At 35.3% G+C, this 22,406-nt stretch overlaps 1 protein-coding gene and 1 long non-coding RNA gene across 8 annotated transcripts in view; both read left to right on the top strand.

The window, feature by feature from the left end:
* The window catches only part of LOC147576806 (uncharacterized), an 859,087-nt gene that overhangs the window by 505,016 nt on the left and 331,665 nt on the right, over positions 1 to 22,406 (top strand). The gene's annotated exons all lie outside the window — the stretch shown is intronic.
* NOX4 (NADPH oxidase 4) overlaps positions 1 to 22,406 on the top strand; it is a 168,754-nt gene that overhangs the window by 30,966 nt on the left and 115,382 nt on the right. For all 7 annotated transcript variants that reach the window (XM_086678547.1, XM_086678545.1, XM_086678544.1 and 4 more), the window contains 3 exons: positions 887 to 914; positions 8,092 to 8,164; positions 12,472 to 12,552. In XM_086678547.1, the coding sequence (XP_086534673.1) occupies positions 887 to 914; positions 8,092 to 8,164; positions 12,472 to 12,552 (182 nt within the window). The remainder of the gene's footprint in view (positions 1 to 886; positions 915 to 8,091; positions 8,165 to 12,471; positions 12,553 to 22,406) is intronic.

The raw sequence follows: 22,406 nt of genomic DNA, 5'->3' as shown, positions 1-22,406 counted from the left end.
GTTCCTAATGTCAGAGATAGAAGTCATCTGGCCCTGGCAGGATGAAGTTATGCTCTTGCTGGGCAAGTGGCCCTTATTCAAGGCTTCTGCAATTATTTCATATAAATGGCTTCCCACTTTGTATATAGGTTGGGCTGACTCCAGCTTCAATGGAGGCATAGGAAAGAATTTCAAAAGTTGTGCAATATTAAGCACCATTAGGATGAAAAACAAATCCACAAATCTACTGGGGATTGATCTCAGAAGATACAAAGGGAGTTGCCTAAGGTCCATTACACCACAAGAGATGTAGTTTAAAGGAAAGATTACACTAACAAGATTAATTTTTATATTTCTGAGTAACAGGAACCCATCCTCTTTATTTGAATATCGTCACTACTTTTCACAGTATTTGAAATATTGTAAGTATTCCATTAGTATTCTTTGCACTGAATTTACAGTGTACAGCCCTCCCTATATATTTTATTACTTTTGATTTTCACTGTCTTGACATATTAAAGGTGCAATTTGACAATTATGGTGGACAAAGTATGTATGAATGTTTCCACATTATACCCAAAGATATTGAGTCTCCAAATGGTCATAGTGTGGGCTTCAGGCCACTGCTACTAATTTGTAATTAGCCATGAAGTTGAAAGTCTACACTTTCTGACTCTTCATCCCGTGCTCTTTCTTTCTCAGAAGGATAGTCTTCTCTGTGTGATTTTGCACTTGTTACGATCTCCTCTAGTGTCATGAAAACATTATGAAACTTAATTGAATTTCTCATTTCCATTGGGAGAATGCATCTGAAATGCCTAATGGATCTGATACCCAGCAGATTCCTTGTAGAATTTTACATTATCAATGTTCTATTTTTCAGTCAATTTTTTTCCCTTTTTCTCAGGATCCTAGAAAACTTCTCTTCACAACTGGTAAGTTGTTATTCATTGCTCTTTCTGCAGATTCAGGGAAATCTTTGAAAATAAGCATCATCAAACTACATAGCAATTAAATATATGTTAAGATATAACATGGAAAATTTGCAATCAGAGCCAATGTTAGGAGTTTAAGTGTAAGTTGCAACGAAAGCAGGGGAAAAGGCAAACAGTGGGGTTCAGATGAACTAAGAGTAAAAATAAGTAAATGCATTTGCCTTCCATATGTTCTTCCAATAACAACAATGTGATGCCATAGGCTTTGTGCCCACGGCTGTGATAGTCCTGTTGGAGATGATACACATAGAATAGTCTCTTGCCCTCAAGGTACTGGAAAGAAACACCCAAGCATTCTGAATATCAATATGGCTCTTATAACTCAGTAATTTAGTAGGATATTTTGTCATCTTTATAACCTATGTAAAAAGGGGAGAAACAGTCATTAAAATCCATTAGTTTTCTTGCAATGGGACTCCTTTTTCATTTGTCATTTACTTTTCCTTTCCAAGCATGCTGTCCATGAAAGCTCAGTCTAGACTATTAATTTGTTAAAGCGCATTTAAGCATCTCAAAATTTTGTCCTGTTGTTAGTATAATTCTTACTAAAATTCTTCTCTTTCTCAACCTTACACGATGAAAGGAGAAAACTGCATTTGGGGGATTTTTAGCACATATTTCAGTGGTAAGGACAATTAGGTAGTTGAGACGGTCTATCATAAAGGCTTGGCTATCACAAACACCCTATTAAGGATCAAAATTGCATCGGAGACTGAGGTGCATGGCTCTGTCAAATGCATTGTTTTTCTTTTCAATCAATATTATGATGAAAATAATAATAATTCAGATGTTTTTTCCCCTTCCTTGTCACAAGTGAGGACACAATGGTATATTTTGATTTATAAAATATATATTTTTTTCTGTCTGTGTATGCAAAGTATTCCACAGTTTTCTCTGTAGGAACACAATTTAGTTTTGTTTACAACTTTGCTCATTGAAAATATGTTTTTCATTTAAGCCTTAAGAATTGGATGAGAAATAAGAGGCAGAAAAAGCAGAAAAACAAAACCTTATGTGTGAATCAATGTATTTTTTGGTTCATATGAATTAATTTTACGGAAGTATCCAAGAACTTTGTTTTAATATTATTTTGTACAGCACAAAGTATGGGTGAAACATGGAGACATTTAAAATGTTTGGGAAAGTTTAGTTTACAGACATATAAAAAGATGTCTTATATGACCAAGATATTACATTCAGAGTCTTAGTGTAATGAATACTTATATATAAGCAGGTGATCTCTCCATCTAGCATGAAACCCCACCATCCCATGTTTTTTCCCAGAAGTTTCATGAGTGATGTTGGACTAAGTAGAGATGATACTTAAAAATACGAATTTCCAGGGGCGCCTGGGTGGCGCAGTCGGTTGAGCGTCCGACTTCAGCCAGGTCACGATCTCGCGGTCCGTGAGTTCGAGCCCCGCGTCGGGCTCTGGGCTGATGGCTCAGAGCCTGGAGCCTGTTTCCGATTCTGTGTCTCCCTCTCTCTCTGCCCCTCTCCCGTTCATGCTCTGTCTCTCTCTGTCCCAAAAATAAATAAATGTTGAAAAAAAAAAATTAAAAAAAAAAAAAATACGAATTTCCAGATTCCATTCTAGAGAACCTCTCTGTAGTGTGACCTGACCATGAATGTTGTTAACCTTCCCAGGTATCTCAGGAGCTTCTGTTTCACCCTTACTGAACATCTCATCATACTGTTGTAATTCCCTTCTCGCAACACCTAACTTTTGTCTACTCTCTTACCCTATTCTCTCTCTCTGTCTCTTTTTTTTAACCTGCTCAGCTTCTGCTCAGCCTCCAGCCTCAGCTGACACACCCCATCATGCACAAATTCCTCCTTGGAGGCAGAGCTGCTCTCTTCTTTGGCATGAGTTCTTAAAGACACATAGTAAAATACTATGCTGGAGAATACTTTATTTCCCGTACATGCATGGTCTTTTCCACCTGAATGTGAGCTTTTCCAGTGTAAGGCAGGGCTTCCCCTAGGGCATGCAGAGCCTCAGGTACATTTTTTTGTGTTGTTTTGTTTTGTGGAGTTTCTGTCACTACAAACAATTTGAAAAACAAACCAGTATATCACTATCCTTTTAGTGTCCCAGTCTACACCATTTCATGAAAGAAATTCGGTGCTGGCCAGAAGGTACCAGGTTCTCAGGTTGTCAGCTTGGAACACAGCCCAGAAGCCATATGTATGAGTCTGGAGCTTCTAGAGCATCTGATTGACCCTACTGAGTAGTAGGTGAGAGAACAAAGCAGAATCAAAGGATGGCAATGGGAGAAGGGATGGTTTTCTACAAATAGACTTAGTCTAGCTTTGTATTACTAGTAAGTCTATGATTAAAATACCGTTTCATAGCTACGAATGTTGTTAGGTACAGTGCTGAGGAAAAATCAAGTTTCTTTTTTTAAAAAATTTTTAATGTTTATTTATTTCTGAGAGAGAGAGACAGAGTGTAAGCAGGGGAGGGACAGAGAGAGAGAGGGAGACAGAATCCGAAGCAGACTCCAGGCTCTGAGCTGTCAGCACAGAGCCTGATGAGGGGCTCGAACTCACAGACCGCAAGATCATGACCTGAGCTAAAGTTGGACACCCAATTGACTGAGCCACCCTAGTGCCCCCAAAATCAAGTTTCTGATGGAGGAATGCATGCATGTTTTTAGGTGTTCTAGTGATAAAGTCTACCTTTTATTGGTTAATATATTTCTTAGATTTTAGGTTGTTTAATGTTACATAGAGTCTTCTCTCTGTCTTTAAATATTTTTCGATGTAATCTACAACTGAGAAATTAAGATGGTTTTGTAGAAAATAAAGTCTGTGGCAGTTCAAGTGACATGAAATATGGTAGTTAGATCACTCAGTAAGAAATGTTAAAAACATTAAGAATTTATAAAATAAAACAAGTTTAAAAGATTGTATTATTCAAACATGGATTTCAAAATATTTAGTATGTCATTTCCAAATTTGGTAGTACCTTGTATGATGAGAATAAAATGCATACTATCCAGTTTCAATTAGAAAAGCCTTAAAAAACAAATAGAATTTGTTTCCAGTTATGTTGGAAAAAAACAGGATAATGAGTACAAGATGGTATATTTCTTACCACATCTGGATGTGGATGAAAATGTTCTGTCAGTTTCTTCTAGACTTGGGAGTATACTGCATCCTTTTAAAGGCAACTAATTAATGAAATCTAATATGCATAGATAAAAAGTAATAAGAATAAACATACAAGCATGTCATTTCCTAAGGAAACAAGTGTAGGTTTTGCTTTATAATTTGAAGGATTCAGAGAGTTCATAATGTACTTTCTGGCAGGTAAGATGGCCCAGTAAGCTTTGACTAGCTCCATAATTTCCAACCCGTGCTTCCTGACTTTTGGAATGTGTGTAGTAATAGAAACTAATATATTGGGTCTTAGACGAGCTGTCATCGAAAGCTAGGTTAGGGTGCCCCTTGATGTACCCTGAAAACACTCAATGCTTAGCTCTCTTTCAGCACTTAATGCCCTTTGTTGCATTTGTCTGCTTATCTTGTCTCCCATACTGGACTAGAATTTCTTTTAGAGCAGGATTCATTTTTTCTATCACCTAATAGTACATTACAGATACCTAGAAAAAATACACTGAAGATAAAAGCCATTTGTGTAACTCTACTACTTGTTACATAGATCTTTACAACATCTAGATAATCAGTTAGCTAACCTTTGTTTAATTCCAGTGTCAGAAATTGTAACTTCTTAAGGTACTCCCCTTTTTTTGACCATTGTAATTATAATAATTTTTCCTTTTCATTGTTAATTATAAGTAACTTTTTCTTCTTCACTGAGCTGGCCTATTACTTTATAAATTACAAAGTCTGATCTTTTTATATTTCTGGGAGATAGAAAGGAAACATGAATTCTTTAGATAAAAAAGATAACTTCATAAATCTGAAAGAACATTAAAAAGTGTTGAATTGATTCTCCTCCGGTGAGATTGGAGTTTGGCCTAAGGGACAGTAATGGGAGCATTAATCCCAGGATGTGCATCCCATCGGCCAAGGTGTCTACTTCATCTTCAAGTGACTGATGTCAACTATTTCACCTCCTCTGAATCTTTCCAGTATGTTTTCCGTGTTCTGTTCTAAAAGGTGTTCACTGGTTATATGTTTGAGGAAAGATCTGTTTCTGGTTTCTTAGTGCTAGTACTTCCCAGAGACTTTAATATACTAATGTGTTCTGTGACTCTGTAAGGAATTATTATTATACTTTTGAGAAATAGAAATTAATATCTCAAAGAATTACTGTTCAAATAATATACTTTGGAAATTATGCCTCTACACTAAACATACTCAGTTTTTTCAGGTGTCCTGATGAAGTGATTTGTAGACATTCCATAGCTAATCCTGGCATATTTAGAACCACATGGGAAGCCTTGTATGCAGACACAGTAGACCTTAATAAAGTCCCAAGAAAATTATTTGAAAGGCCTCCACAACCACAAATTTTACATCAAGGAGCCATCTGGGATTCTATCATTTATTTATTCATTTGGTCAAATACGTTTTTTTTTTTTTTTAATTACTTGAAGCCAGAGAGAAAGACCTCCTCTTTTTTTTTCTTTTTCAAATTTATTGACTTATAATTGGAGCCCAGTAGATAATGCATATGTAAATTATGCTATTTGATTGATTTTTGACATATACATACACTTGTGAAGCCAAGACCAAAATCAAGATAACAAATATATTTATCATTCCACAAAGCTTTCTGTGCTTTTATAATGCATCCTGAGACTGATCTGCTTTCTATCACTGGAGAATGGTTTGGATTTTATAGAATATTATGTAAAAAGAATCACAGAGTTTGTACTCTTGGGATTTTTTTTTTTTTTTCAATGTTTATTTATTTTTGGGACAGAGAGAGACAGAGCATGAACGGGGGAGGGGCAGAGAGAGAGGGAGACACAGAATCGGAAACAGGCTCCAGGCTCCGAGCCATCAGCCCAGAGCCTGACGCGGGGCTCGAACTCCCGGACCGCGAGATCGTGACCTGGCTGAAGTCGGACGCTTAACCGACTGCGCCACCCAGGCGCCCCCTCTTGGGATTTTTTAAGTGGAAGAATGTCTGGCTGTTTTCACTCAGTCTAAAAATTTTGTGATTCATGTATGTTGTTGCATATAGCACATGGTGGTTTTTTTAAATTGCTGATTAGTGTTTCAGGTAGAGATAATACCACAATTATTTACCCATTCATCTGTTGATGGAGATTTCAATTGTTTATAGGCCTTAACTGTTAAAAAAATAAAGTGGCTATGAATATTTTTGAACAAGTCTTTGTGTAGATGTGTATTTGAGATTCTTTGGGGGAAATACTTGGGGGTGGAAAGGCTGGGCCATTTTGTAGGCATGCTGTTTTTTGTAAATACCATTTTTCTGTACTGTTAGTCCTTAAGTGTGAACTAGTTATATATAGTTGTCTTGTTCTTCTCTTACCCCTAGGAAGTTAGTATTCACCTGGAGCAATGGCAAAGAGGAAGGGGAGGGAGGGCCCTGGAAAAGAAGTATAGAGAAGAGATGATTTGGATTAGGCATATCAGGAAAGGCAAGTATTGTTAGGCTTCCAAATCTGTATATTGGGAAGACCAAGGAGGAGAGAGTGTTCAAGTGTTAAGCATACAAAAACTAGCTCCTTAATTTCTCATGTAGCCCTTTATAAGTAGAAACTTGTTTCTACTGTACTGAGATTTCTAGCATTTTCCAGTGATTCCAAACTGTTGGAATCCTAATGATGCACACCTGTATTGCTCCTGTATTGTTCCCAGCTTGTCTGCTTCTGCTAGAGGCTTACAGTTCATGATGGCCCTTCTATGTTCTAGGTGGTTCCCTGGCAAGGAGAGAAGTTGGGGAATGCCTATACTTTTGGAGACACAATTGTTTCCAAAGCTTTCCATAAAGATTTAAGATGGAATCTCTCAGGTTATTTAGGGCTTACTGTTGCTTGTATGATTGTAAGAGCAAATAACAGTAGCTTATAGACAGGGTATTTTATTTGGTATTAATAAGATAAATCGAAATGCAACTATTGTGATTTTGGTTGTTTTTGATCCAGCATATCAACTATTCATTTTGGATATGCTGTACCGACTAACATTGGATTTAGCCATCTATCACATCAGTATTAAGTTTGCAAAGCATTGCACATTTTTTTCTTTGTTAAAAAATGATTATTATATCAGAAACGCTGATTAACAGCCTGTTTTTCCATACTAAGGTGATAGGCCTGCAAGTGTTCTTAAAACAGCAGCACTGTAATTCTTTTTTCTTGAACTCTACCATTTTTTGTTCTACAGTTGAAGTTGTGGTTTTTAGACAGCTTTAGGTTTTGTTTATTTTTTCTTTAAAATTACTCCGGATAGTGAAGCCCAAAAGAAATTATTTGAATTGAGACTAGAGGAGCTATTAGTTCCATAAAAGGAGGGCTGAGGGAGTCAGGGAGTTTTCATACTGTGGTGGAAAAAACAAAACGGTAAAAGGTGTTGAATATCAACTCAGTCCCATTGCATATTTTTTCCTCCTTTAAAACAGCTTTATTCATGTAGAATTAGGATACAATTAATTGCATCTCTTTAATACACACTCATGTTTCATAAGTTTTAACACTTGGTATGTTTACAAAACCATCATCACTATCAATATAAGGAATAGATCTTAACACTCACCCTTTAAAATTTTTTTGTGCCTTTAGAAGTCTTTCCCTCCTGCTTGTCCTTGCCTCCCCATTAAACATGTTTCCTTTTTCTCTGTTGTTTTCATTATTGACATTTGATATCTTGTGTGCATTTGGGATAGCATGTCCCTGCAGAAGTATGTACACATCCAGCATTCTGAGTGGGATATGTGAAAATACCAAGGTGGACTCTTCTTTTAAAGGTAGAAAAGATTGCTTTGTTTTAAGTACCTTGAATCTGTGCTAATTTTAAAAGGGCTTTTTTTGAGAAGGAACATACAAAGAGATATGTGATTTGAATTGGGCTTCCCACAGAGCACCATAGCCCTTTGGATTTTAAGGTAATAATTTTTTGTACTTTTTTTCTCAGTATGGTTTAAGTTAAATGTACTTATATACCTTTTTTATAGTTCCTGGCCTGACAGGGGTCTGCATGGTGCTGGTGCTCTTCCTGATGATTACAGCTTCTACATACGCAATACGGTGAGTGTCAGACCCATTATATCAATGTTTACTGGCCCGAGTATTTAAGTTTTCCTCAGATTATCTTCGTTTTCGTATGCAGAAAAAGTGTTGATTAACTGGAATGCTTAGCAAGTGCAGCCAGTATTTTGGTTAATGGACTATTCTGGAAAACTAAGAGTGAAGTAGAGACATTTCCATATATCATTTCCTGCTTTTGAAAAATCTCTTTGTTTAGTCAAATGTTCTGTGTTGGTAAGGAAACATGTGGAGACTTTGTGATGACTGAGGAAATTTGAGTTCTTCAGGGTCATCCTTCTGAAGGATAGTGTATCTCTACAAGACATGAGATTGAAATCAACATGTATGCAAAGGAATATAACATAATTATTTTATAACTCATTTCCTGTTGCAGTTTATTGTAGTATTTTAAATGAAGCTTTGGGAACATGGTTAGTTGACATCTGCTAAAATAATAAAAAATATCTGTATGCATATTTATTCTTCTGGTTACGAGATTTTGAGCAATTGCAGGCATACATTTTCATGAACACTTTCACATGTTCTTTCTGATAGATACATTCTGTATGTCATAATATTTTACAGCATCTTGTGTATCTAGGTCCAACTTTTTGGTTCAGAAAGCAAAAAGAAGAAATAATACATAGTATACAAAAATCCCCAATTATTGTACTTGAGATGGGAAATTTAATGGAAAAACATTCATACACATTTTGAAAATAATTACCTAATAGAATATTAAAATGATTCTATCTTTGCACTTCTGAGAACATCTCTGCACACATTCACACACCCCAAAATGTCGCAAGTAAACTCACCAGAGTTCAGCACTGTAAACTTTCTGGTTTGATGTTTATAGGCTTAATCTTTCTTGCCTTTACTCACTCAGTCCTCACCTCCTACCTCCACCATCACTCTCTTTTTCCCCCTTTCACACTACTGATCTCTCTCTTCATATGTCTATGTATGTCACTAATACAGAATCATGTTATAGATGTTATTTTAAATCTGCTTTTTATTTAAATATGTTAGGAACATTTTTGTACATTAATAAATATCTCTCTGTCATCCTCTTTACTGTTAGAACAGCATATCATCCTATATACATAACTTCCCCAACTCCCCTATTGTTGGATATTTTAGGTTGATTCCATTTTTTATAGTATTTCAGTTCTGAAGCAAACACCCCCATCCATATGTCTTTGCATACTTTTGCACTTACGTCCTGAGGAAAACTATCTGGATGTAGAATGGCTTAGCAAAACAGTAAGCACACTTTTAAGACTTCTCATAAGAATTAAAACTCACCTTACAGAAAGGCAAATCAAATCTCTAACATTAGTGCTTAAGAGTGCCAATTTTGTGGGGAGAAATTTTATTTTAGTTAGGTAAGGCATATTAAAGAACATACATTTTTCAGTTTTCAGTGCTCTTAAAGGAAAATGAGGGCATCTGACATACTTATTTGCAAGATCGAAGATCTATGAATGTTCTACATCGATTAAAAATCCTTAATTGAGAGATAGTTTTATAAAATGGAGTATAAAGATCAGCTTCTATTTTCAACTGAGCCATTATATTTGTACTCATAATAATTCAGTGAATGTTCATCAGTCTTCAGTTTTTCATGTCTTTAAAAGAGACTAAAACCAACTCTGCTTTTCTCCAAGCTTTATTGTGAGAATCATGGAATTCTTAAATGGATCACAGAGATAATCTTCTTCTTCCTCTTCTCTTTACCAGTGAGGAAATAAAGCATTAGAGAAATTAAGAGAATAAATGGTTCCAATGTTTGATTTCTTTTTTTCTTCTAATGTTTGATCTCTTTTTAAAAAAAAATTTTTTTTTTAAACATTTATTCATTTTTGAGAGTGAGAGAGACAGAGCATGAGCAGGGGAGGGGCAGAGAGAGAGGGAGACACAGAATCAGAAGCAGGCTCCAGGTTCCGAGCTGTCAGCACAGGGCCCGACGCGGGGCTCGAACTCACGGACTGCAAGATCATGACCTGAGCCGAAGTCGGACGCTCAACCGACTGAGCCACCCAGGCGCCCCTAATGTTTGATTTCTAACAGTTGAATGTAGTCTAGTAATCCACCAATGGTTCAGTATGGGTCAATCTATTAAAATAAGTAAATATTTTAATAGCAGGTGACAGGAATACAAACATTTTTATCTCAATAGATTTTTAAATGGTGGTTATTAAATCTTAGCCCTAGTTATGAATTAAAATAAGTAAACTAGGAATTAATTTCCTTTATAGAATTAAAAAAATAGAAAAGCCAGAACTAAACTCATAAAAGAAACATGAGATACATTCCTAAGAAAATTATGCCAAAAGTGATATTTTTAATTCTACCATTATTATATATGATAAGAAATGAAACATTTAGAATTAGTAGAAAGAATGCAACAATAACTCATCATTATTTCCAGAAAGGTATATGTAATTGTTCTGCCAGACAATCCAAGAGAATTATGGGAAAAAAAAATTAGTGTTATACCAAAGAAAAGAATTGTAATAGGTAAATGAATACAAAACAAATATTAAAAATAGCTTTTATATAATAGCTATTATCAGTTTGAAATTGAATAAAACTGAATAACAAAAACATGGAATATCTAGAAATAAACTTAATAAGAAACTAGTTAAAATCTATATAGAAAAACAGAACTGCATTGAGGGAAATAAGTAGATATTTTAATAAAGATTGCATACTGCAAAAATGGAGTTCTTCCTCAGTCATTTTGTAGGCTTGTTGCAATTCCCATCAAAATCAAAGATAGATTATTTTGTTTTTTGAATTCAGCAAAAACAGTTCTAAAGTTCACCTGAGGGAATATACAAGTACGTGTTCCAGAGAGAAGTAAAAGGGAATGTGGCTTACCAAACATTACCACAATTAAGCTTCAGTAACTTCAAACAGAATAGGACTTAATTGCAAAAATTACCAAGGAATTGAACCTAATGATAGAGTTGATAGAAAGCCCTGTAGGAGACTTTGATATATATAAAAAGCTGCTAAATAATAAAGATGCCATTACAAACTTATGAACAAAGTAAGGCTTAAGTGAATGAAATTTGAGATAAATTAGAGGTAACTGTAAAAAAATTATGCCATTAAAATTTAAAAGAAACTTTGCCCAATAATAAATTCTTACAGTCTTATGGAACATGCTTAAATTATATGGAACATGCTTAAAATTTAAACAGTTTGCACACAACAATTAAGAAAAATATACTGTAGAAATGGATAATTATCATGAATAGATAAATCACAGAAGAATTTAAGGTGAGTAACACAGAAAGGAAATCATATCCAATTCCACTTACATAAAATAATGAAAATGTATAAAGTGGAGTCGGGGTTTGTGGAAACAGGCTCTCCTACTGTACAGTTGGGTTTATAATTGATAAACATTTTCAGAGAGCAATTGCCAGTGTGTATGAAAAAAAAAATGAGTGTCCTTCAATGTAGTAATTCCACTTCTAGGAATTTAGGTTCAAAAAGAATCAGCTATGTGCAAAAAGGCGTATGATCCAAGGATACGAATGATCTTGCTTATAATAACAAAAGCTGTAGATGAAGTAAATGTCAAACCAGTTGGATATTGCTTATCTCAGGGGTTCTGAAAGTTCTAGGGGTTGTATCAGAATCCTCTAAGAAGCTTTTACTAATATCTGCCTTCCACCTCCAAGATTCTAATATTTGAATATCTACCCAGACATATGAAATAAAATATGTTAGTCTTCTTACTTTTCTCAAAAGTTCCATAAATTGTGCTCACCATACCACTTCTTTTGAGGCTCTTTGTTTCCCCCAGGGCAGTAACACCAAGGTGTTTTTTTTTTTTTTTTAACATGTAGGCTGTTCAGGAAAAGAATATAAAACTTTAATGAGCATCTATTTAGTTTCTCTCAATTTTACTTTCCTTTGGACTACTCTCACACTATGTATTAGGATAGGAGGATTATTTGTTTTAGGTATCATCTGAAAATTGAGAATATTGATCAAAAGGACAGTGAAAGTACATATTATCAGCCTATTACCTACTCCTCAAACTCATAATTACTTTAAACATTTCATTTTAATTCTTTCCATGTATCTTTATTTGAAATACAAAGAATCTTCAAAATTATGAAGTGTTAGTTATAATTTTGTCAGTTCTCTCTGCGTGATATATTAATACTTTTGTCTTAATAGATAAATCTCAGATGAACTCCTATTTTAACTTTCTTCAATTTTGACATATGTTTGAAATGATGGAATGTAAAGTGGCATTGAAATTAAGTTATTTGTTTTTTCAGAGTTTCTAATTATGACATCTTCTGGTATACTCATAATCTCTTCTTTGTCTTCTACATGCTGCTGATGTTGCATGTTTCAGGGTAAGTTTAAAAAATATTTAAAATATTTTTAAAATCATGTATACCTAAAAATAGGGTAATGATAGATAAATCTAGAGAAATTTTTATAGAAAGTGGTAAAATTATTTGGTTATATGGAATTGAGGGTAGTGTCAAGAATGAAGAAATAGTTCTGTTTTTATCATAGCATATATATTTTTTAAAGTTTTATTTTTTTGAGAGAGAGAGAGAGAGAACTTACACACATAAGTCATGAGCAGGAGGGACGGGGCAGAGAGAGAGGGAGAGAGAATCCCAAGCAGGCTCCATGGTGTCAGCCCAGAGCCCAGCACAAGCTCGATCTCACAAAACGTGAAATCCTGACAGGAGCTGAAACCAAGAGTTGGGCACTTAACTGACTGAGCAACCCAGGCATCCCTATCATAGCATATTTTAATGAATCTAGTATAAAAGTATATTAAAATTGAAAGACAGTTACTTCTTTTACAATGTTGCAGTTTTTAAAGTCCATGTAGTTATATCGTGATAACCTCTAAGAGAAAGTTAGTAAGAAATAAAGAACTTCAAGAAGGTATTTTAATGTTTCCTAAAAGTTTAGGAATTCCTAATGTCTTGCTGCTGTGGAATTTGTAACAATAGAGTTACCAGGTTTTAGTTTAAAAAAGCCTAGCAGCCTGTAGCAGTATTTTTCTAGATATGTCTTCTGAGGCAAGGGAAATAAAAGCAAAAAATAAACTATTAGGACTACATCAAAATAAAAAGCTTCTGCACAGCAAAGGAAAAAACAAAATTAAAAGACAACCTACTGAATGGGAAATGATATTTGCAAATGACATATCTGATAAAGGGTTAGTATACAAAATATATAAAGAACTTACACAACTCAGCACCAAAAAACCAAATAATCCTATTGAAAAACAGACTCTTTTCCAAAGAAGATATCCAGATAGCCAGCAGACACATGGAAACATGTTCAGCATCACTAATCATCAGGGAAATGCAAATCCAAACCACACTGAGATATCACCTCACACCTGTCAGAATGGCTAAAATCAAACACACAAGCAGCAACAAGTGTTGGCAAGAATGTAGAGAAATAGAACTCTCCCCTTGTATTGTTGGTGGGAATGCAAAGTGGTGCAGCCACTGTGGGAACATTATGGGGGTTACTCTAAAGTTAAAAATAGAACTGTAGGGCACCTGGGTGTCTCAGTAGGTTAAGCATCTGACGTTGGCTCGGTCACTCTTTCATGGTTCATGGGTTCAAGCCCCATGTTAGCCTTTGTGCTGACAGCTCAGAGCCTGGAGCCTGCTTCAGGTTCTGTGTCTCCCTATCTCTCTGCCCCTCCCCAGCTCATGCTCTGTCTCTGTCTCAAAAATAAATAAACATTAAAAAAATTTAAAAAAAAAATAGGACTATAGAACTACCCTATGATCTAGTGATGACACTATTGGGTATTTACCCAAAGAATACAAAAACGCTAATTCAAAGGGATACACATATCACTAGCAGCATTATTTACAATAGCTAAATGATGGAAACAGCCCATGTCCATAAATTGATGAATGGATAAAGAAGATGTAGTATATACACACAATGAAATATTATTCAGCCATAAAAAGAATGAAATCTTGCCATTGGCAACAATATGGATGCGCTTAGAGAGTATAATGCTAAGTGAAATCAGTCGGTCAGAGAAGGACAAATACCATATGATTTCACTCATGTGGAATTTAAGAAACAATACAAACGAGTAAAGGGACAAAAAAAGGAGAGAAGCACAAACCAAGCAACAGACTCTTAACTCTGGGGAACAAACTGATGGTTACCAGAGGGAGGTGAGTGGGGGGATGGCTGAGATAGGTGAAAGGGCTTAAAGAGTATACTTATTATGATGAGCAATGACTAATGTATAGAGTTGTTGAATCACTATATTGTACACAAGAAACTAATATAACACTGTATGTTAACTATACTGGAATTAAGGTACAAAACTTAATATAAATAAAATTAAAAATTAAAAATTAAAAAAACAAAAAAACAGGGACACCTGGATGGCTCAGTTGGTTAAGCATCCGACTTAGGCTCAGGTCGTGATCTTGCTGTCTGTGAGTTCGAGTCACGCATCGGGCTCTGTGCTGACAGCTCAGAGCCTGGAGCCTGTTTCAGATTCTGTGTCTCCCTCTCTCTCTCTGACCCTCCCCCGTTCATGCTATGTCTGTCTCTGTCTCAAAAATAAATAAATGTTAAAAAAAAAACAAAAAAAAAAAAACCAAAAACCAAAATAACAACAAAGTAAAAAGGCCTACCCACAGTAGTAGTTGCAGAGAAAGCCTACATTGGTTTATAATGATCTGAGAGAAGGATCTGTCAATATCAGAAGATCACAAAGGGAAAAAGAAAGTATCCTAAGCTTGTTACAAAGAATATACACCAATTATTCTGAAAATGTGTGTCAACCCAAGCAGTGTACTCAAAGGTATAGTGCTTAAAATAATCTGTTTGGTTAGAGGAAGGAAATAATACATTTTTGTGTATGCATGTGTCTGCATGATCACTAGAGTGGACTATGGTTTTGTCTTGAGACTCATACTAATATGACACAATAGGCCATTGTTTGGCATCAGGTTCACTTGATTGAGTAAATGATACAGGATAGAAATATAGAAAGTCAATAGGATAATGTCAGGTCGTTCTGTGATGGTCTCTCTGGTTCTCCCACCTCCTCTCCCTTACCTCCCATGTAGTAGCTCAGTTTTGAGATTAATAAATAATAATTAATAAGTAATTCCAAGGCATAGATTACCTTGCTTTGGGTAAGACTCATGCTCCATAGGAACCAGTTTCTTGGTAGCGGCCCAGATCTCTTCAAGGGATACCCTCAGTTATAAGAATACACTGCACACAGGAAACTGAGGTCTGTGAGTCCTACATAGTTCATTCATAGTCTTCCTGGTACAAATGCATTCCACCATTAATAAACAATGTTGCCTGGAAACACAGCTGGCATTCCCTGTTTATCATAGCCCAAAATGTTTCCAGGGAGACAGTGTTTGGAGAAAGCTTCAGATTTGCTGTTAATCTTTTCTTCAGAATGTTTTATAATGTATTTTGTCAGTACAGTAGTAGGTCATATACATAAATTATGTATTTATTTCAGGGTGCATGTTCAAAATGTTTTTTTTTTTTTCTCTGATTTTGGAGGCCACTGGTTTAAATAGCAGTTTTATATGGGTCTCTCTTCCATGTCTTGGCTCAATTTGTTCTATACTGGGTTCTAGAACATACAGTTGTAGAGCATCAGAAGCATGGCCACATATTATAATCATGGCTTCCAGTTAGTCATTCCTGCCACACAGGGAAGAGGGCCATGGTCTGTGGAAGCTCTGGATTCTATTCTTTTCCCTTTTTTTTTTTTTTTGGATAATATGTTCTATGGACTATTAGGACACCAAGAAATCTCTCTGTACAGAAAATTTGTTTGCCTGTCAGAGCTATTATCATAAAATGGACTATGAGTAAGCAGATGTTACTGATGATAACAGTAATTGAAAACAATTACATAATGCTTACTATATGCCAAGGATAAATTCAAAATAATTGAGATACTTTATGTCTCCAAGGATCACAGTTTTATGAAGATAAACAATACTGTCACAACCCTTTAACAGGTCAGAAAACTGAAGTATAGAGAGAGTAAGTAACTTCTGAAAGTTTACCTAACTGATGGATCCTGGATACAAATTCAGGCATTCTTACTCAAAACCTCCTTTTTTTTTTTTTTTTTTTTTTTTTTACTGCTTGGTTCTGTATTTTTAGAGAGCTCTGTACTTAAAATTTAGTGTTAAGATTTTTCTTTTAAAGGTTAATATCTTGATTTACCTGGGATTGTGATCTCTTTCATACATCTATCTGTAACAGAGAGAAAAATGCAGCCATTTCTTAGTATAATTAATTATGCATTCTTTTGCCTTTATGTTGTATTAAGTTAAAACTGAAAATGTCTGTTTCTTTGTAATTCAAAATAGAGTCAATTTTTTTAAAGGTTCAGGAGTTCAAACAGATTTCTTAAGCTTAAAGAGGATTGTATTGAGAGTTCTTCATTTTTTGGACATAAAAGAAGGCCTTCTTAAATTTTGATTTTACTTTTGTAGAACAAGGGTCACAAACAGAAAGTGACTTTCATTTTTGCAAAGAAATAACAAAGGCATCTGCGGGATGAATTACATATAATCAATTTCTTATACCAATTTAATAGTTATATATTATTAGTAAAAAACAATTATTCTAATATTGAAGTCAGTGTCATACAACAAATACATAATCCTATAAGCATTGTATAGTACACAATTTTATGAAATTAAATTTTTATTTAAGTATAATTGACAAAATAATATATTTATAGTATATTGAAAATTATATATCATTTAAGTTTTTTTTTTACAATGTGATGATAAACATATATGTTGTGAAATGATTACAACCAACCAAGTGAATTAACACATTCATATCACTTCAGTTACCTTTTTTTATTTTCTGCTGGTGAGAACGCTTAAGATCTACTGTCTTAGGAAATCTCAAGTATACAATACTGTATTATTAACTGTAGACATCATGCTGTACATTAGATCCTCAAAACTTATTCTTCTTATAGCTAAAAGTTTTTAACCCAATGACGTTAAATTTTGAATACAGTCACACAGACTATGCTTCTGGTGTGGGAAAACTTACTAGTGGTAAATCTTGTTTTTTTTTTTAATTTTTTTTAATGTTTATTTATTTTTGAGACAGAGAGAGACAGAGCATGAACGGGGGAGGGCCAGAGAGAGAGGGAGACACAGAATGTGAAGCAGGCTCCAGGCTCTGAGCTGTCAGCACAGAGCCCGACGTGGGGCTTGAACTCACGGACCGTGAGAGCATGACCTGAGCCGAAGTCGGACGCTTAACCGACTGAGCCACCCAGGCGCCCCTACTAGTGGTAAATCTTACAGATTTTCAAAATGAAACATTTCTCAAAAAAGTCTTTTTATTCCTAAAGGATCTGTCTATAAGTAAATCTGTTGAAATTATTATCATTTGTGCCAATATTGAGAACTTAGACGTATCTTTGCTTATGAAATATCTTGATAATTTCATTCTATAACTTTTGGTTATATGAGTAAGGTGCAGTTATTCAAAGTAAGTTTCTTGGATTTATACTGAGATTTCTGTTAAAGAGCATACTTTAGATTGGAACAGGAAATCAGTATTTTCTGGGCATCCCTCCATCAGTGTGCTAACTACTATAATGAAGTATAGAAGAACAATATATGATCTTTAGTCTTCCAGGGTTGGTAATTAGTTTGCAATTAAAAACATCAGTTGAAAGAGCTGGAGAGGGGTGCCTGGGTGGCGTAGTTGGTTAAGTGTCTGAGTCTTGATTTTGGCTCAGGCTCAGGGCATGACCTCATGGTTCATGAGATCAAGCCCTGTGTCAGGCTCTGGGCTGATAGCATGGAGCCTGCTTGGGATTCTTTACCTCCTTTGCTCCATGCCCCTCCCCCATGTGCACGTGCTCTCTCACTCTCTTAAAATAAATAAACTTAAAAAAGAACTAGAGAGAATTTTAGACTGCATATTTTCCAGCCATAAACATATTTTATTTTCAAGAATTCTAGTAGTTCAAAGAACAGAAGAATCAATGTAGGCTAGAAATTTTAAAAAATTTTAGGCTTCAAGGATGAAGCCATGAGAAATTGTTGACTAGTTTCTCTATCTAAGCAGACTTTTGCAATAGGAAGACCAGTTGCTTCTGATGGTTTTCAAAGGTCCATTTTACTTTTGTAGAATCTCCAGTTTTGAAGGAAGCTTAAACGATATCTTGAGAAAGATGATTTTTGTCTCTCATGCAATCTAAGTAAATATCTAGTATTGAAAAGCCCATTCTGTCTTTGGGAAGCTCCAGTTTTCACAAAGTTCTTTTTGTTTTGAGCCAGAATTTATTTTACTTTAATTTAATCCAATGACTTCAATGTCTATGACTCTGTAGGCCATCAAAATTCAGTCCCTCTCTTTTAAATTATGTTCATGTGTTCCTTGCTTTATGATATTTCAAGTCTCATTATTCGAAATTAAAAAAAAACATATTCATAGTTAATATTCATTGAGTACTTATCTTGTACCTTACTAATGTTTGATCTCATTAAATCCTCTCAACAACCCTGGTAAAATATGCTGTTGTTATCATTATTATTATTATTTTATATTATTATTATCATTATTGCTATTGTATCTTGTCCAGGTGATAGAACAGGGACAGCGAGAGGTGAAGGAACTTGTTAAAAGTCATACATAATAAGTAGAAGAGTTTGGGTTTGAACCCAGGGATCATCAGATTCCTGAGTCCACATTCCTCATCACTAAATTAGGCTGGCTGCAGTTTGGTATGGCTTCCTTTGTATCCCCCCCTTTTTTTTCTAAAGTTTTTTTTTTTGAAGTTTGATTTATTTTTGAGAGAGAGCATGGGCGTGCAGGAGCACAGGCACCTGAGTTGGGGAAGGGCGGAGAGAGAGGGAGACACAGAATCTGAAGCAGGCTCCAGGGCTCTGAGCCCTATGTGGGGCTTCAACTCCCCAGCCATGAGATCATGACCTGAGCCGAAGTCGGATACTTAGCCAACTGAGCCCCTTTTTTAAAAGTTTTTTTACTGATTTATTTATTTTTGAGAGAGAGAACTTTGTATCCCTTTTAAAGCTGGAAACCAAACTAAATGTAGTGCTCTGGTGTATGTAATATGACATCGGCAACATAGAAAGTTTATCTTTCTCGCTGCAAATATTACGGTCATTATTTAGGACCTGATTGTCTTGTTCCATGATTATCCATGCACTTAGCTTAACTTAATTTTTATACTTGTTACCTATGTTTTGGAATTTTTAAATTCTTTCTCAGCAAATCTATTTATTGCGTGACATCCTTAAAAGAACACATTTCATATAAACCAAATCAGATGTTTCTTTTCGGTGGTCAAATGTATCTAAAATATGCTAATTTTCCTTTTCAAGAGATCAGTAGAGCATGGCAATTAAGAGCTATACCATTAATAGCTCTATGACCTTGCCAGATAATTTGTCCTCTTTCTTAACTATTAGATGGGATTAATAAAGTCACCTACATTATAAGGTTGTCTCAGGTTTAAACAAGTGAATGTAGCAATATAGGCATAATAGAGACATACTCAAGTATTAGAAAAAAAAATTATACTTATACCAATACTAATAGCTGTATTAGGATGAAACTCTACATTTAACTGTTTGAAGAATCTTTTTTGTATAAATACACAGCACTTTTGAAGAGCCCAGATTTTCCTATCTGTAATCTGATAAATGTATAATGAAAACAGCTTAGCAGATCAAAAGAATATTCCTTGAAAGGGCAACATTTTTTATGACATTGTTAGGTCTCAAAAATTCAATTGGTGTTAACAATAAAGGTTTGTTTTGGGATTTGCAAGACAAGCATCCTCCTGGGGAAATTTTTCTTTTAATTTTTAATACACTTTTCTAGGAGGTTTGCTATTTGTGTGCTATATTATGGATATTTCAATTTGGAAGACGTTTGGGGAAAAAAAAGCCAAAACTGTTTCCTCTTTTCAGACATGAATGTAACCGGACACTTCTTTATTTTCATTTGAAAAACTCATCAGGAGGAGATATATACTGCCATTCTCACTTACTGATAAAAGGGATATTGGAGTGAAAAGCAATTATGAGTGTCACAGAGCCTCAGCGGAGAGACTAACCCTACTCCTTTGACAGGCATGTGGAGAGAACATATTGTAAATGAGATCTGGCACCCTTGCCTCTCAGTCTTACCACAGTCACCACCCACTGGCTTTAGCTTGTATGTTGGGTGGATAATAATTGTATTTTGTTTTTTTATTTACATGAGAGAGGAATTATAATGTGACAATTCTTAAAAAGAGAGGGGGAAGGGCCTTCTCAAAAGCACATGTGGCAATGAGAGCCAGCTAATTGTATAAATAATTTTTTTGTGTTAGCTCTGCTGGGCCTCTCAGACCTCATTTTATTATATAAATTAATACATATTATTTATATATTACATAATACTTATTCTTTTAGATGGAGCTCTTTGCCATTTGGGACTATTTGCTGGCAAGAGTTCATTGTAGAGTGTGATTTATATTCTGTTTGAATCATGTTTTCTAGGGGGATTTAAAAGAATGGATTTCCATGTGCATGTTTCTAAAATCATCTGTTCTTTAAACCAGGGGGACACAGTGGGCAGCCTTTGTCAACAATGACATTAATGAACGAGAGGCACTGTTGGCTTCATAGGAGTTTAGGCTCAAGAAGTTAACCAGGGTTAGACAAATATTTATGAGGTTAGGCTTATTGCACTGGCTTATCCTCCTTCTACTATGCCCTTAGGAGAAGGAAATTAAGAACATTCTGTTGGTGGATGGAGGTATTTATGCAGTATAGACTAGTGCTGAAAGTTGCTGATTCCAAATATCTTCTCTTCTAGAAGCCACTTGCACTGAGTGCTCTTTTCACCCACACTGGCTTGTATGATCTTCCTACTAGAGAGAGGCATTTGCACTTAAAATGTCAATGGGAATTTGGTGAAGCCCAGGGAAAGGAAGGCCCAGAGGTTTTATGTTAAGCCAATTCTATTCTAGCACTGGGAGAGAAAAATTTATTTCCCTACACTTTCTTTTCAATTTTCCTTTCATTGCCTCTAGATTTGAATTGGCTATATAATTTATTGTTCAAACTAGACACTGAGAATGAAATGGGATACTGTGGATAATTAAGCAGTGACTTGTGGCTGAACCAGGACATATGGTTATTCTACCTATTCCTATGCATAGGGGAAAGTTCTAGAGAGACTGAATCACAAAAGGAAACCTTACCTCAAATAGGGGCTCTACATGGGTATGTGGGAGCCTAGAACCTTCAAATAATAAACACAGTAGATTTGCCTAGCTTTGTCCCACTTTAGAGATCATAACTGGATGTGCTCTACCATGTTAGGTAGAAGGTTGAGGAGTTGCACGTTCATGGGAATTGCTAAATCTTTTGTATACTACGTGTCACCCTTACAAGTGACCTGTTCTGAATAGTTTCTAGATGCTTAATTTCTACTAGGTGTGCATAATTATTTTAACGTTGATGCCCTTTATTTCTACTTCAAAATCCTACTTCTTTTTTAATAGAGTAGGAGTTCTCTACTTGGATTCATAATCTCTAGGAATCACTGAATGGGTGCCGGGGATCCATGAATTCTTGGAATACACCCACCCACCACCCCCACAGTAGCTTGCATTAGATTCCCAAAGCTATTTGTGTCCCAAAGGAAGTTAAAAATAACTGAATGAAGCCTAAGCTAGGTTTTTACTAGAGAGCTATAATATTACATTGATACATCTTATATCTTCACTTGTTTTATCCAAAGTTAGAAAAAATAGATTGTGGGGAAAATTAGAAACACTGGGACAATTTTCTTCTCACATGAAGGTTTCTGTAAGGAGAACTTACTGATAAATATGGTTATGCATCATCATTTTATTTTATTTTAAATGTTTGTTTATTTTGAGAGAGAGAGAGAGAGAGAGAGAGAGTGTGTGTGTGTGTGTGTGTGTGTGTGTGTGTGTGCATATGTGCAAGCAGGGGAAGGGCAGAGAGGGAAAGAATCCCAAGCAGGGTCTGTGCGTCAGCTCAGAGCCTGATGGTGGGGATTGATCTCACAAACCATGAGATGATGACCCGAGCCGAAATCAAGAGTTGGACGCTTAACAGAGTGAACCACCCAGGTGCCCCTACATTATCATTTTTGAGGATAATAATGATACTATTGCTAATAATTTCCAAAT

This window comes from Puma concolor, chromosome D1 (genome assembly GCF_028749965.1).
Source record: "Puma concolor isolate L17-30 chromosome D1, mPumCon1.1.hap2, whole genome shotgun sequence".
NCBI lineage: Eukaryota > Metazoa > Chordata > Mammalia > Carnivora > Felidae > Puma > Puma concolor.
The sequence above is the reverse complement of the archived record's forward strand: the minus strand, read 5'-3'. Positions and strand labels throughout refer to the sequence as shown.